The sequence below is a fragment of the Esox lucius genome, chromosome 17 (genome assembly GCF_011004845.1).
Source record: "Esox lucius isolate fEsoLuc1 chromosome 17, fEsoLuc1.pri, whole genome shotgun sequence".
Taxonomy (NCBI): Eukaryota; Metazoa; Chordata; class Actinopteri; order Esociformes; family Esocidae; genus Esox; species Esox lucius.
This window is the reverse complement of record NC_047585.1, coordinates 36,765,892-36,781,182: the sequence shown is the minus strand read 5'-3', so window position 1 is coordinate 36,781,182 and position 15,291 is coordinate 36,765,892. Positions and strand designations below refer to the sequence as shown.

Genomic DNA, 15,291 nt, shown 5'->3' with positions numbered 1-15,291 from the left:
TACAGGGAACAGAAATCAGAATTGACCTGGCAAACAGATGTGCTACAGATTCAGCCAGTTAAACATTAGATACATGAGGTAGATATTACCCAGTATAATTTAAAACTGAGTTGTTAACTCAGTGACTCAAAATGACAAGCCCAGCTTTGATTTTTAAAACAGCATATTTATTCATCTTAAAAAATAAAAAATAAACTAAAAAGTATCACTATTTCATTGTCACTAATAGAAACAGTACGGAAGCACAGTCTTTGAGCATTTTTACAGCTCTTCAAGTATGTTCATTCAGTTTATAGATTAGTTAATTGTCTCTGCAAGGGGCGGAGCCAACAGGCCAGGGGGAGGCCAATTGGCCAAATGGGTGGCATGGGGTGGACTTCAAGCACGCGCCAGCTCGATGTCCTGATTGAAATCCGGCCTTGAGTTGCACTCAGCTCGTCCAACAGAAACAAGTCAAGAACCCATCACTTGCTTGATCCAGAAATCCAGTGATGAACAAGTTTAATTTCATCCACAACAGTGTACTATGGTTTGGCCTGAGACCACACCAAACCCACAAAGAGAAGAGCGATTTTGTAAGACTGGGGTGATTGAGGAGAGGGGCAGAGAAGGAAAAACCTGGGAGAGAACAGATTGTAAGAAAAGGTACAGAGATTGAGATTAGAGAGAGCAAGGTAAGTGAGGAGGGGTGAGTAAAGAGAGAAGACTAACCACATGGATCAGCAAAATGCCTGCTTTTCACCACCCAAATCCAGCAATGAGACATCCTTCAAAGTGTCTGCGTTAATGATAGCAATAACATTGAGAAACATAATTCAATACCACTTGAATCAATTCTATAACAAAAGTCAGCAACGACAAACCACTTCCACTTGTAAACAAATTCACTCCTTAAAGAGAGAAAAAATTAAAAGGTTTGCAGTTCTCCTGGCTCCGCCTCCATTCCGTTTGCCTGGCATCACCACAATCGAATCAGAGGCAGTGTACAGGTTACCCACCCCCCCATGTCACACCAGGCTCCGCCCCTCAACGTTCACTAATAAAGCCCCGCCCGCCCACCCACCCCCCGCTGCAGGTCAACTCGGGGTCAGCAGGAAGCGGTCCGGGTACTGCGAAATGACCTCCCAGTTCCTCCAGAGGAAAGCGAAGACGACGATGAGGAGCAACGTGGAGAAGGTGCGACTGCGCGTCTTCATCAGGGGCACCACACAGTTGGCCACCGTGGAGACGAACACCAGGAGCACAGCCATGACGGCCAGGAGGACGTTGATGAGCTTGCCCAGGAGGGTCCGGGCCGTGGCATTCTCAAGGCCCTCCAGCTGCACCACCTGCTGCTGCTGCTGCTGGAGCTCCATCTTGGAGATCCGCGTCTGGCACGCTTCCAGCGCCTCCTGCGGGGAGGGAGGGACAGAGGGAGGGGGAGGGGGGGGTTACTGACAGGGGAGACGGTCACCCGGGACCAAACCCATGTCCTTAATGCACTGGGTAAAAGAGGAGATGAGTCTGACCACAGTTAGTTGGATCACAGCCTCAAATCACATCATGAAACCACAAACCAGATTGATTTTTAATCATTATTAATTGATCTTTTTTTAAAATCATGATTTTGTCAGTTTTTTCCCCTCGACTGTCAATTTTGTGATTTTGGCTATGTGTCATCAAGGAGAAGGACACGGGCCTTGGTAAGCTCATTCTGCTAGGACATTCTCCTGGTTGAGAGGACTCCTCCTCCCAACGACCATCTATACGCCTGGAAGGAGTGGCCAGATCACCACCCGGTCCTGACGACAGCCGGACTCTGCATCACGGCCCAGGTGTTGAACCGTACCTGAATGTCTCTAGCTCTCTCATAAGACTGATAAGCAATCTTCTCCTCCATGCTGGCCAGCTCCTGCTTCAGATTGAGGATCTCATTCTGGTGCAGCTCTGTCAAGTCATTGAGCTGCTCCTCCAGACGCTCACACCTGGACGGACACACGGACACAGGTGAGAGAGTGACCACACACCTACGGCCTCAAACGTTGTACAGATGTTTCTCAATGTTTTAGTCTAAATCGTGACGGTTTAGTGAAGAGCAGGGTTTGCATGTCTTAGAAACTTGAGTAAATGCCCATTGAGTTCAGGAAGAGTATTCAAACATTTTACATTGGACTCATTTAGCAGATGATTTCATCCCTCTATACTGTTTTGCAGTATTTCAGTGTCTCTCCTCCTCCCCCCCGGGACTGAAATACATTGGCCAATGCCCATCAAAAGAGCCCCACTGAACCAATTGTACAAATGCCTGAAGGTTTCAAAGGAGTCTTTGTGACCGTAAGTGTAGCTGTAACATTAGGAGATCGAGGGTATATCGTCCCTGGGAGACAGTGTATTATGTCCCAGAGTGAGGCAGACACACCTGTATCTGGGAGACAGTGTATTATGTCCCAGAGTGAGGCAGACACACCTGTATCTGGGAGACAGTGTATTATGTCCCAGAGTGAGGCAGACACACCTGTATCTGGGAGACAGTGTATTATGTCCCAGAGTGAGGCAGACACACCTGTATCTGGGAGACAGTGTATTATGTCCCAGAGTGAGGCAGACACACCTGTATCTGGGAGACAGTGTATTATGTCCCAGAGTGAGGCAGACACACCTGTATCTGGGAGACAGTGTATTATGTCCCAGAGTGAGGCAGACACACCTGTATCTGGGAGACAGTGTATTATGTCCCAGAGTGAGGCAGACACACCTGTATCTGGGAGACAGTGTATTATGTCCCAGAGTGAGGCAGACATACCTGTATCTGGAAGATAATGTATTATGTCCCAGAGTGAGGCAGACATACCTGTATCTCTCCTCCTGCAGCGCTTGCATGATCATGGTGTAGTCCCTCTGGTATTGGCTCTTCAGGTTTTCAAATGACTCCTCCAGAAGACCCTGGTTTTCCCGGAGCTCTTGCACCTCGTGGAGCAGCGTGTCCAAGCCCGATGCCTGGCCGAGCTCCAGGATGTTCAGGCCCTTCGTGCTGGGCGGGCCCCCGGGGGCCCCAGTGATGCTATTGGCTCCTGCAGAGCCAGAGGTCGCGCTGGAGCAGTCGTCCTCACTGCCGTACTTGGGGCTGGGGGCCCCCGCCAGGGTTCTGGCCCCCAAGCCTTGACCGTCCTCCTGGGGTTCATCGAGGGAGTCCTTCAGGGCCGCGATGTTGTCCGCGCTGCCGAACTTGTTGCGGATCAGGGAAGCAATCTCCCTGGGCTTGGAGACCACGGCCCCGGCCGCAGAGTGTGTGGCGTGGGAGAAGCTGGAGAGCCCACCAGTGACCTGTAGGGGGACACAGGTTAATCACTAACTGGGGGTAGGCCCAGGGCTGGATTGGAGGAGTTGAATGGACTGGAACTGCAATACCAGACCTGGGTTCAGATACTGTTTGGTTGGCTCTTTTGCACCAATCGATGCCAATTGAAATTACTTTCAAACAGTATTTCTGAACCTAGGTCCGAGTGATACATATTCTATATGATATCAATACAATTTATTTTAACACAAGTATTTTGGAAGCTGTATGATGATAATCTCTCTGGAAAGGAGTCAAAGACACGTGGCTAAGACGACCAGACAAACTATGTATTTTGGTGGTTGTACTCACATTAGCAGTTGCAGTGGCACACTAGTGATAGAAATAACAGTGGTGAATCATAAGTGGGATGACCTCTAAAGAAACAGCTGAAATGACCCCTAAAGAAACAGCCGAAATGACCCCTAAAGAAACAGCCGAAATGACCCCTAAATGTTCATAACAACATCCACCTTAGCGCCAACGTCCTTCAGGCCTTGGTGCATGTCTCGGAGCACGTCTTTGGGCTGGCGGGGGATCCCGTTGTGCTCCACCTCACGTAGCTTGCGATGGTAGTGCTCCAGCTTCCTCTGCAGCTGCTGGATGCTCTGGGCCGACTTCTGGTTCTTCTTCTCAAACACCTGTTTGATGCGAGCACTCTGCTGCTTGTCGGCGTTGTTGGCCAGTTTCAGGTACTCGGCCACGTTGTCGTCCCGGGCCGTCTGCTCGATCTTGATCTGCTCGGTGAGCTTGAGGATCTTCTGCTGAAGTTGGGCGATGGCTTGTTTGGTGCGCTGGGGGTCGGGGGTGCTGTCCACGGTGTCCGCCCCGTAGCCGTCAGCACCACAGGAGAGGGCGTTGGGCGACACGGCCGGGCCAGAACCATCCAGGCGATCCAGCTGACCCAGGCAAAAGAGGGAGGAATGACTGACAATGGAATTTGATTTTTAAAATGTTTTTGCAGAGAAGGGGTCAATTTTCCAGGAATATCAGTATAACAGAATGTAGTTACATTGTTCTACAAACTGTTACGAAAGTTATAAACAGTGTAAAAGGAGTCTATCCCTTGCGACCCTGAATTATGACTAATGTATAATGGTTCATTAAAAACAAATGCTCTAATTGCATGTAATGTCAGCCCATGTTTTTTAGCAAGCAAAGTAACTGCACATTTAGTATTGCCTTTTCCCTTCATTTCTTTCCCCTTCAATGTTTTTTGGTGTTTTGAGTTAATTAGCTGATTAAAGCTCTTCTCAGGTCGACCTTTTTGTATTATAATTTATTTATTCTAGTATTTTGAGACTCTGGATAGCCATAATCATCAAGATTGAAACAATCAAAGGCTTGACATTTTTCACTTTATGCGTAATGAATCTAGAATATATGAAGGTGTCACTTTCGATTAAAATTTCGGGAAAAAGTGAACTTCGATATGCACATTTTTAGATGCACCAGTATACCTAATAGTTGAACATTTTCTGCTCTCTTCTATTTGTACTTCTGGTTAGATGCAAACTGCATTTTGTTGTACTGTTCTTGTTCTATGACAATAAAGTTGAATCTAATCTAGCGTATTTTAAACCCACAAATAGAGTCAATCATTTTTATAAATTACAGTAATGCAAGTTGGACACAATGGAGTGAGACGCCAAAAAAGCAGCCGTGCCTAAACACTTCTCGGAGGCGGTTTCATTGTACTCAGACAATAAGAACCTGTGATGCCAGGCTTGACACGAGTGATCTTGCTCTTCAAGAATGACGGACAGACAGCTGACTGAACCACTTCCAGATACGTTTCAGACACTAGCCTGGTAGCTGCTCTCATAAGGAGAGTTGATCAAAGCAGGCCCAGTGTGCGGATCCCAGTCTGCTGTCAGTGGATCAGACCACTCATCCACATAGTTAAAACAGGTTAGTGGGATGACTGCCAGGGACATGTACTGTACATGACCAGAATACCTCAGACACATGGGTGTTAGGCTGAACCGTTGTGTGGGTTCTCTGTAGAGGACTTTGATTGTTTGCTGTCCTAGTTAGTCAGTGGGCATTTATTAAAGGAAAGGTTCGCTGTTTTGAACCCAGGGCCTTTTTGCTAATTATCTAGCATAATCCTGGACTGTAGATATATATTTTGTAGGAATTATAAAAGTTGATTTTTAAAAGGAAGCCTGTTCCCGGGGCTACAATGGAAGTGAATGGGCAACCAATACAGGGATTGAAAATATAGGATATATTAAATTGTCCTAAATGGGAAGGCCGGGGTATATTGATATTGGTCTCCATATGTTCTCCGAAAACATTTGTGCCAAAATGAGCACTGTATCAATGGTTATCGCTATTTATTCTTTCTGGAAAATGTATAAGCAGCTGCCGCGCAGTTGCATGTGTCTATGAGGAGATTGTATTCGTAACCGGCTTTGTTTACTAAACCGTAGCTCACGTTAGCTAGTGTAGACTACAAGCTCAAACAAATGTGCCAACAAGTTGTATTAGCTGCTAGTAAACCAACGCAAATCTGTCTACAAGGAGGATATATCTGGCAACCAGCTTTCTTAATGAAACTGTAGCCCATGTTAGCTAGTGTAGACTATAACTCAAAGACAAATGCCAACCAGTTGTATTAGCTGCTGGTAAACCGACGCAAACCTGTCTGCAAGGAGGATTTATCTGGCAACCGGCTTTGTTCAAACAGACAACCCTGTACAAGCAGACATGTAATAGCTATTTGGATAATTCTGTCGTACATCCCATTCTGCAGGAATAGTATGGGGAGGTACTGAAATAATTCCTATTACGGAGCATTGGCACGATTTTGATACGGTTGGGAATGCCTTGGCTGTTATTTTCCCTAATTGATAACATTCTGGAGAGCTAATTCAATGCATCATGGCCTTCCCATTTGGGAAAACAGAATCTATCATATTTTCGAACGCTACATCGGTTGATCCATTCAGTTCCATTTTAGCCCTGAGTGAGACTGCTGGAAAGATTTACGAAAAATAATGTCTCTATGAACTAGGATCATGATAATCTGTAAGTAGGCCTCAGGCAAAACATTTTTGTTACTTTACCTTTAATTGCCAGGGTATTGCCAAGTAGGTCGAAGTGGAAAAGATGTGAGCAGTTCCAGTGAGAAACAGTCTAGATCTTGTCAATGATTAAAGGCAATGATCCGTTATTTAAAATGAGCTTGTTTGGGCCTACCAAACCTTCAGTGGCTGACCTTAAGTATACTTGGAGACAGCCACAGTTATATATAGAAAGGCTTAGAGCACAGTGACCAACCCCCCCCCCCACCTCAACTTTCACTCCTTCATCAAGATCTATAAGACAGCAAGCCACTTAGCTCAATTTGACATTTATTTAACAGTACTTTATCATGAATTCTTATTTATTTATTTTTATGTACTTGTTTTTGGGCATTTGATGCTTTATTGGACAGGAAAGAGCCGTACAAGCAGCTTAGACCACTGGACCATCAAGGTCAGAGCATTGACCTTCCAATACCGTGCTTCCATATCTGTGTTTTCCTATTAGCTGTTCTGTATTTTGGTGAGGCGAGAAGTGTCGGACTATGGTGGTCCAATGGTCTGTAGCTGCCCCCGGTCTACAAGTACTGCTGAGGCATTGTAGGTTTGAATCTGACCTACTGCTCTTTCAGCAAAAACTCTTATTTAGCTCTTTCCAGTAAAAAAAATAAATAAATGCATAAGATGCCTGAAAAATATATGAATAAATATTTTTCATACAAAACCTGTGTCCGAGTGGATAGATTGTGCGCCTTGGCTTAATCTCAGCAGCAATTGCTGGAGGTGAGCAAAATGTCTGTTAGTTACAGGGTCAGTGCCCGGGTCAGGCCGACAGTGTAGGAGTGACTTGCTCCAACACTGACCACTTTTAAATCTAGGCCACAAACCTTGATGTTTTCTCTTGCATCAACCTTTTAATGATCCTTCAGCCCTCTTACATGGTTTTATTTCTAGGCTCTGTCTTTTATGTTATTTGGAAAGCCCTCTGAAGTGCACCGGTGTCTGAAGTGTGCTGTACAAGTATACTGTGGAGTGAACTCACCCGGTCTGGCTCCTCGGTGGAGTGGTACCCTGAGGTCAGCAGCATGTCGGCCAAGGCGGGACTGGTGGGCGTGTCCGTGGTGGACGAGGAGCGCGGACGGCCGGCCTGCAGAAGCATGACCTCCTGGGTACTCCTCCGGTGGATCTGGGGGCTGCCTTTCTGGGGGGGGTCCCCCGTCTTGCTGCGGCGGCTCTGCAGGCTGGTCCCTCGCTTCATCATGGGGGGCGCGCCTCGGATCTGCTGCAGAACGCGGCTCAGAGCTGCGGGGGGAGCGGAGGAAGCAGCGTGGGGGTCAGAGTCCAGACCGGGGGCCAAGGGAGCTGGAGCGTCCCCGACCTCGGGCCCCCCGCCGTCAGACGGCTCCGGGGCGGGGCCGCCTGAGGACGGGGGCGCCGAGGCGGCGGCGTCGTGCGGGGAGACGGACGAGCGGCGGCGCTGCGGCTGGAAAAGCTGCTTCAGGCCGTGGCCCAGCACGCCCATGTTCTCCAGTGCATTGTGGGTGATTTTGGACAGGCCGTGCTCCGACTCGGACGCCCTGCGGCCCACTTCCGTCTCGACCCGGCCTCCCGCGTCCGGCTCCTCTGGACTCTGCTCATTACAAGCCTGCTCCATCAGGGGGCGCCAGGCTGACGCGCAGCCACAGGGGGGTTGACTCTGGGGGTGCGGGGGCCTAGCTACTCCCCGACACCACACCCCCACTGAGAGGCAGCTTCAAAGCCGGAAAGCAGGTGGGGGTGGCGCTCGCTCACTTGGACCCTGTGCATGCATCTGCAGATTGGCTCAAAGTCATGCTCGTCTAACACAAGAAGGAAAACAACATGGATTATGACATGCAAGGGTGAGTAATGGGAGAAAAGAAAGCAACAGAATTAAAACCATGATTACACAACAAAGCAGAGGTTGAACATAGGTCGGCTTTGAGACACTGAGGCTCGAGTTAATTGACTCAAATGTGAGGTTAAATATTGGTCATTGCTTTTAGAATAAAATGCTTTAGAGAAATCCGCGGGTCAAACCACAATGCCTGATGTCCAATCCCCACGTACGAAACAACTCTACTGCACTAGCCTATTAAAAAAAATATGGAAAAAAACATTCCCAAAAACGAATTTCTGAAATGCTGCGGTGATGTGGTACAGTTTCCATAGATACTGCCACTGTGGAACTAGGAGATGGAGGTGTGTCACAGCACTAGTCTGACCTGCCTGTGGTTCTGATCAAGCGGAGGCTAACAAACATAGCAAAAATTAATTATTCACTTAGACTGACTGAGTGTCATTCAAGTAGTCATGTTAAATTGTTAATGTAAATACACTGCATTTCAGAAATTGTTTATAAAATAAACAGGTAAAAGCATTCAAAGAAAACATATATCCTTTTAAGATTTTAAATGAGTTTAGTATGTATAAATAGTAGGAAAATGAAGGCAATAATGAAGTGCTAAAATGTAACATTTATCAGGACATCTTATCTGCCGGAGGCCCAGTGAGTTGTCCTTTTAGAGAGCTTACGCCTTGGAAAATCAAACCGAATCAAACGTGCTGCGAGTGCGGCTGTCTAAGGCTAATCCACCACGTCGAAGAGCTCAGCTCCGGGAGAGCACTTTATATAAAGACTTGTCTTTCATTTATAATCAATAAAGAAAGAGAAAGAGAGGGAGAGGAGAGAGACTGTAGGGCAGTGAAGAGAGATATGAAGGAAGACAGTAAGAGGGAAAGAGAGAGAGAGAAAACAGAGCGAGAGAAAGGGAAAGAAAGAGTGCTTACCATCCGTCCAGCTTCTCTTCTGACTCACAGCTCAGGATTGGCTGCGGAGGAAGAGGTCAAGATAGGAGGAAAATCACTATCAGATTGGACGCAAACGTCAAGATACAAGTAAATGATGCTGTCATGGCGGCACACTGAGTCACGCTCAACCAGCCACATCCAAACTGCAAGCCCAATGTTCAGAGGTATGCTGTAACCAGCAGTCCTTATCTTAACCTCACTAGTGACCGCTCAATGTAAAACGCTGTACACCACAGAACACCTCAGGGATGAATTCTTATGTTCCAGGACTACCCGGGGCTAAGCAAGAAATTAAAAGGGGAATTTTAACCAACGTTTCTTTTCCTAGTCAATCTACAATCTAACCACATTTTCCTGCTCAGTCTACCACGCATATGGCATTGTTGTTTCATCATTTTGTGTCGAACATTACCATCAAAAGCACCCTGTCGGTGGAAAACGTGGGTAGCCACATTAAAGCACCGCTGATTTCAGTATTGAACAGAAGAACAACTGGGTGAGTGCATACATTTCCATACTGGCTCCTGTAGGAATCAATCCCAGAACCCTGGCTCACCAAGGACCACGCTCTAGTCAAGTTAGCTATACGCCTTAAAATGAATGATGAAAAATGGACCCTTAATCACAGACTACATTTGAGTAGCAATTCTGTGCGTGCGTGCATGCGTGCGTGCATGCGTGCGTGCGTGCGTGCATGCGTGCGTGCGTGCGTGCATCTCCGGCTCCTAAACATTGCCGCAATTATTGGCATTCCTGCCACTACCAGTAGTCATCATTATTTTATTTTTTATTAAGCACATTTGATTTTCTTAGAACATGCCGACTTAGAATGCCGACTAATCAAAGATGATTCGCTGATAAACATTGCCTTACTCAAGCAATGTTATATTTTTCAAGCCTAAGAACAATATTTTTAGTTTTATTTCATTCAGCCACAGGTCAACAAAGTCAGCACAAGGTTTATAAAAAAAAAAAAAAAAGCTATAATAATGATATCCCTATCAAAAATGCCTGCTAGTTTCACTTAACTCAAGGTAACCTTTCCTCCAAGTTTAATGTGATTAATTAAGTTAAAATCACATTACAAAAGAAGAAAAATTTTCACAGTACATTCATATCCATGGAGGCGTAGTTATTTTTTAGCTAGAAGCCACTGTTCAGTATTCTATTTGGGACGGCAAAGACATTGACGTCCGTTTCGAAATCTAACAATTACTGTAGCACTGTCCTGAAAGTCATTAGTTGCCATGGCTAACGTTAGCCACAGTAATTCCCTTGCTGTATACCGCAGGCTACTGCATGACCCCCCACTTGATTGAGTAACATTGTAGACTGTAAAACAGTTACAAACAGTCATTGCGCCAATAATACCATGTATTTCCCATGTGGGTTGCTATGCTACTGCCCGGGAGGGGACAAAAATTGACCTTCGTTAGCTAGCCACAGCGACATGTCACAAACGGTTCTGGTCCCAGTTGCAGATAAACTCGGTCAGATGCACAAGCCTATCGTTTTGTATCCCCCGGATCCCATTGCATCCCAGCGTCACACCAGATGGATCAATATTAGAAGCCATTGCTCCCTCGCCCATTGAAGTAAACATTACTTTATAGAGGAATCGGATGATATCGGGATGAAGGCAGTGACAATAGGTGGAACTCAACTATGTGGCCACATTTGCCCAATCTTCACAAACCTAATGAAGTAGGAAGAGGGAAACAATCCAGTCCCTACTAAGCCTTTCCGCCACCAGCAGAACAAGACCCGCACAACTCCCTACCCACTCACAAATGATGACACTTCAACCTTATTTCCCTCACATTAGGAGATTTCCACAAAGGCAGCTCCCCCTCTCTGCATTTTGCACACACACAACAGAGAGAGAAAACACGAAGCCCACTGGTAAGGGAGAAAGTATTGGAAATGGATCAGATTGAGAGATTTGCTTAATTTGCGTAAATCCCTTAACACACAGCTTTAATACCAACCATGTAACAAGAAGCCAACACAGAGGTAGCGCCATGGCTAATCCCCCCAGGGGAAGCCAGGCAATTGCACACCCTCGCTGTAACTAAAACCTGACCCCTCCGAATAGGCTAAAGCAGCACCATCGGTAATATGTGCATCCTGCTCATCTAACACGGGAAAATCCCCTAATCTGTTTACCCCTCCACATTTCACACCACATTCAACTTAATGCCACCCAGACCAAAAGGTCTGTCTATAATAGGCTGGCCCGATTTCAGGTGAGCAGGCAGGACCAACACACACACACACAATGTCCTGAAGGTAATCCATAGTGATGATTGAGTAACAGTGTTGTGCATGCATTATTAAGCAGACAAACAGGAGTGACTAAGACTCAGCACAGCTATTGTGTATCCGTGTCAACAAGCATGCATCCCAGAACGTGTCCAAAAACATTATGAAACACTACAGATGGCACACACGGTCTAGTCTGTCAAATTAGACTAGTTGCCACCACAGAACTCCCATTCTCTGCTGCCGTTTCAAACAGCCCACGTGCACGGAGCCTTCCAAGGTCATACCAGAGTGTGTACCAAGTCTATGCTGCCGGTTCCTACACAGATAACACACAAATGTACCTAGAACATTCAACCATATCTGTAGGCTACTTGTGGGCCGATTCACTCTAACAGTCCAAGTTCACCAGGCATCTACAACAAGGTCGTTCTCCAACAGGATGACAATGTCTTTGCGTGTCAGCCTGCTGATTGTCCACATTCTCTTCCATTTTGAGCACTTCATCTGCGGAAACATTCTCTGTACTGATGAAAGCCTACATGGCTAATACATGTATTCCCCTCAAATCTCAAGAGCATGACAGAGGAATTGTTTCCTCATCATCATATACCTTTCAGACACAAATAGCCACTGGAAAAGATGATTTGCAAATTACACCTTTGAAGCGAAGTGTGTTTAGCTAGCTACTGTTACTCATACCTTGAGTTCTGGTCATCCAAAGGCCAACTGGAATTTCTCTGCATAGGAAAAGGGTAAATTTCCAAGGAAATGTCCGAACCCACTTCCTTCCAACACACCTTCCAAATAAAAGAACTGAGATGTCCTTCACTTTTCAGTCAACTGTTTCCATTGATGTTTAGGAATATCACATGCTGCAATGAAAATAGTGGAGAAATGCATCAATGTAGAAAAATCCTAGCAATTAAGATCATAGTTCATGCACTGCCTACTAATTTACTTGAGATAATCTTAATGCTAGGCTAAATGTGATATTCATGCTTTTGAGGAACTCACCACACAACAATTAGTAACAGTTCAATAGTGTATTTTCCAACTCGCCTCAGAACACGTGACTGATTCATGGGTTTGGGTGATTAGAAACTCAATACATTGTGCTCTCCAGATTAAGTTGGCTACTGCACATCGTTCTCACTAAACTGTGGGGCAGGTTTTCAGAGACGACTTTCCTGGAATAGGCAAACCAACGCCAAGTTTTGAAAGGGTGTGATAGTCCAACCTGTCAACAAAAAGCCCTGAAGGAGCTACAACTAATACAATCAAGGCTAAGTCGTGTTAAGTTCAACTGCCACAATCAGTTGGCTACCTACAGTTGATAAAGTTACGCAGAGTGCCCTGGTCTGGTAGCTCAGAGGTCCTAAATGCTCTCCATTCTTTTGTTGTCACGAATGAGCACAACTGATTCACTAGTCAAGGGCTTAGTAATTAGTTGAAACAAGCGACCTAGTTCTGGAGTATTCTAAATACACGGAAGAGTTGAGAACCACTGTCTTTACCTGATGTTAGATACAGAGATGTGACCAAGTCAACAGAATTTGCCTAATCCCTGAGTGGGGTCTGTTTTAACAGTGGAAGGCATGACTGCAGCGCTAAATGACAATTGTTAAGTCAGTTATTCTGATAAAGGTTGAGACTGAAGGGCAGCTGAGAAAGGTGCTTGCTGTAAGAAATGTTGACTAGTTCAGGATCAAACCCGGTCAATCCGTAATTAGCAATAAGACGCCTTAATGCAATCACACGTCAAGCCATCTACTTGCTGAGAAATGTAATACATTTTGTACTGTTATTTTACCAGTTAAGCATGGTAAAAAGATGACTATTTACAGCAACGACCAGGGAGCAATTAGGGTTAACTGTCTAGCCAGGAGTGTAGATTTGGGCGGGACGGGGGTCATGACACCCCAATATTACAGAGAGGTCAATTTAACCCTGTCCCTCCCAATATGCAATACAAACCCACACTCCTTGTGTCTTGCTCAGGGACAGAAAAACAGGGTTTTTCACCTTGTCGCTCAGGATTAGAACCAGCGACCTTTCGTCTATAGGCACAACTCTCTTGACAACTAGGATACTCTGCCGCCCTAACTCCACATAACTACCATTCGGAGATTATCCAATCGCTGTTTCAGCGTTGAAAAATGACAGCTGCGAGGCTATCACTGGACAAACAGAAACACTATAATCAAAATCAGAATGACACTACAGTACTGTAATTGCCATAGGTGTATATGAGAATCTAGCCTAGCTAATGGCCCGCATTAAAATGTTAATCCGGACACAGACAAATAATCAAATGAGTCGTAACCAGATGGCTGTTGCGTATGGATATTGATCTCACCGACAGGTTGAAGACATTGACCCACCCGCTGTTTAAAGGCTGTAACGTGTTAAAGACATTGTATATGGCTAGCTAATTTAGCTTGTATGAACCAGTGCCATGGCTTTATCGCAGTACATCGATCTGTCCCCGACCGATACACGCACACACAGTGAATCGCAATACAGTGAAGGTTAGTGTAGTTGGCTACCTACTAGTACAGTACTAATGTATACCGAACATGGTTAGGAAACCTTTGCTAGCGATCTGGTTTAATTTTTAAATGTAGTGAACATCTTAAAATAATGGCTGATCATAGCATTCTGTATGAATCCTGACACACCCAAGAAGCAGTTTAGCCATAACCATACCCGGACGGACACGTTAACGTAAAGCACTTGCACCTAGAAATTGCACAGCAGAAAGCTACATGTAAGTTAGCAAGCTAATGCTAGCATCATAGAACAGGTTGTTTGGGTGTTACGTTCAAGATAGACTATAAAGAATGCTAGCTAGCAGTAGCCAACAAGCTACTATATATCAGTAGATAACGTTCCAGTACTGTACTAGCTAGCCAGCTAAGTTACGTCGTTACTTACTATATACTACAACAGCTAGCTAGCTATCTAAGCTAAGATTATGTTGAACACAAGTTCATAAACAATACACTTAAGATACAATATTCAAATCACATGTATTATACAGTAATTCGTAAAAATAGCTTGCTATATGTATTTACAGGTTACAACTTACATGGGCGCTGAGAGGATTGTGCTGATGACCGTTCATTTCTCCCAGCGGAACACTCCCAACAGTGACGTCAAGGGGCCACTGGTCTGACAGCTAACATGGCCACGTTCAGTTTCAAACTGTTCATGACTCGAACGATGCAGATAGACGTTTCATGATTTAGAGCCGACACGGCCCAGGCCACTAAAATAAATGTTGCTAGATCGAGTCCCCGAGCGGGAAAGGTGAGATGTCCTGAGCAATTGCAGTTCCCCTAATCGCTGCCGGATCTTTAATGACAATGCGTTCTGTCATACTAACCGGTCGGTATAAGTAAGTCTTCTGCGTGCACACACATACCGTATGGTTCTAACTAGAAAATGCATGTGAACGTTCTAAAACGTCAAAAACGTAGCGACCACATCTCCGTCTGCAAAGGACCACGCTGCCATACATTTAATACAGCAGACAAACTAAACGATCAAAACGGAATTAATACACCCCTGGCCTGTTTTTTCTGATACTGCCATACTCATACAAAACGGCTACTGCAATATGTTGGATGAGAATGTACATATACTTCTTATGAAAGTGTCAATGCTACATAATTTAGCAGTATTCCAGCCACTGGGCCTAGGTAACTAGCAAAGATTGTATAAGATTCAAGCCATAACCAACTTTTGTGCATTGGCTCAACAAAAGCCAGGCAGACCACAATATAGTTACAGGCCATTACAGACAAGCTGCAAAATTCAGTGCTACTATAACCTTTTTATGAAGTACAACCT

At 45.4% G+C, this 15,291-nt stretch overlaps 1 protein-coding gene across 6 annotated transcripts; it reads right to left on the bottom strand.

Annotated features, from left to right (window-relative positions):
• Positions 1–1,057: 1,057 nt before the first annotated feature.
• On the bottom strand, positions 1,058–14,814 carry tmcc1b (transmembrane and coiled-coil domain family 1b). 6 transcript variants are annotated; one of them, XM_034287343.1, is made up of 9 exons: positions 14,528–14,814; positions 12,139–12,311; positions 9,154–9,194; positions 7,388–8,183; positions 3,790–4,215; positions 3,629–3,649; positions 2,831–3,303; positions 1,829–1,964; positions 1,058–1,391 (listed from the first exon to the last, which is right to left on the bottom strand). In XM_034287343.1, exons 4-9 carry the CDS (start codon positions 7,997–7,999, stop codon positions 1,077–1,079), a joined length of 1,983 nt encoding a protein of 660 aa, XP_034143234.1. In that variant the 5' UTR covers positions 8,000–8,183; positions 9,154–9,194; positions 12,139–12,311; positions 14,528–14,814; the 3' UTR covers positions 1,058–1,076. The 6 variants fall into 6 exon arrangements, with proteins under 6 accessions (XP_034143234.1, XP_034143237.1, XP_034143235.1 ...); XM_034287346.1 differs by having other exon boundaries at positions 7,388–7,647; positions 14,528–14,811; XM_034287344.1 differs by lacking the exon at positions 12,139–12,311.
• Positions 14,815–15,291: the final 477 nt, after the last annotated feature.

What these genes read in the sequence shown, in the direction of transcription:
- tmcc1b (XM_034287343.1), bottom strand. Translation starts at nt 7,999, where the DNA reads ATGGAGCAGGCTTGTAATGAGCAGAGTCCAGAGGAGCCGGACGCGGGA. An exon ending in CCACCGAGGAGCCAGACCGG is followed by an intron (nt 4,216 to 7,387) that starts GTGAGTTCACTC and finishes TGCCTGGGTCAG; the next exon opens with CTGGATCGCCTGGATGGTTC. An exon ending in GTGCCACTGCAACTGCTAAT is followed by an intron (nt 3,304 to 3,628) that starts GTGAGTACAACC and finishes GTCCCCCTACAG; the next exon opens with GTCACTGGTGGGCTCTCCAG.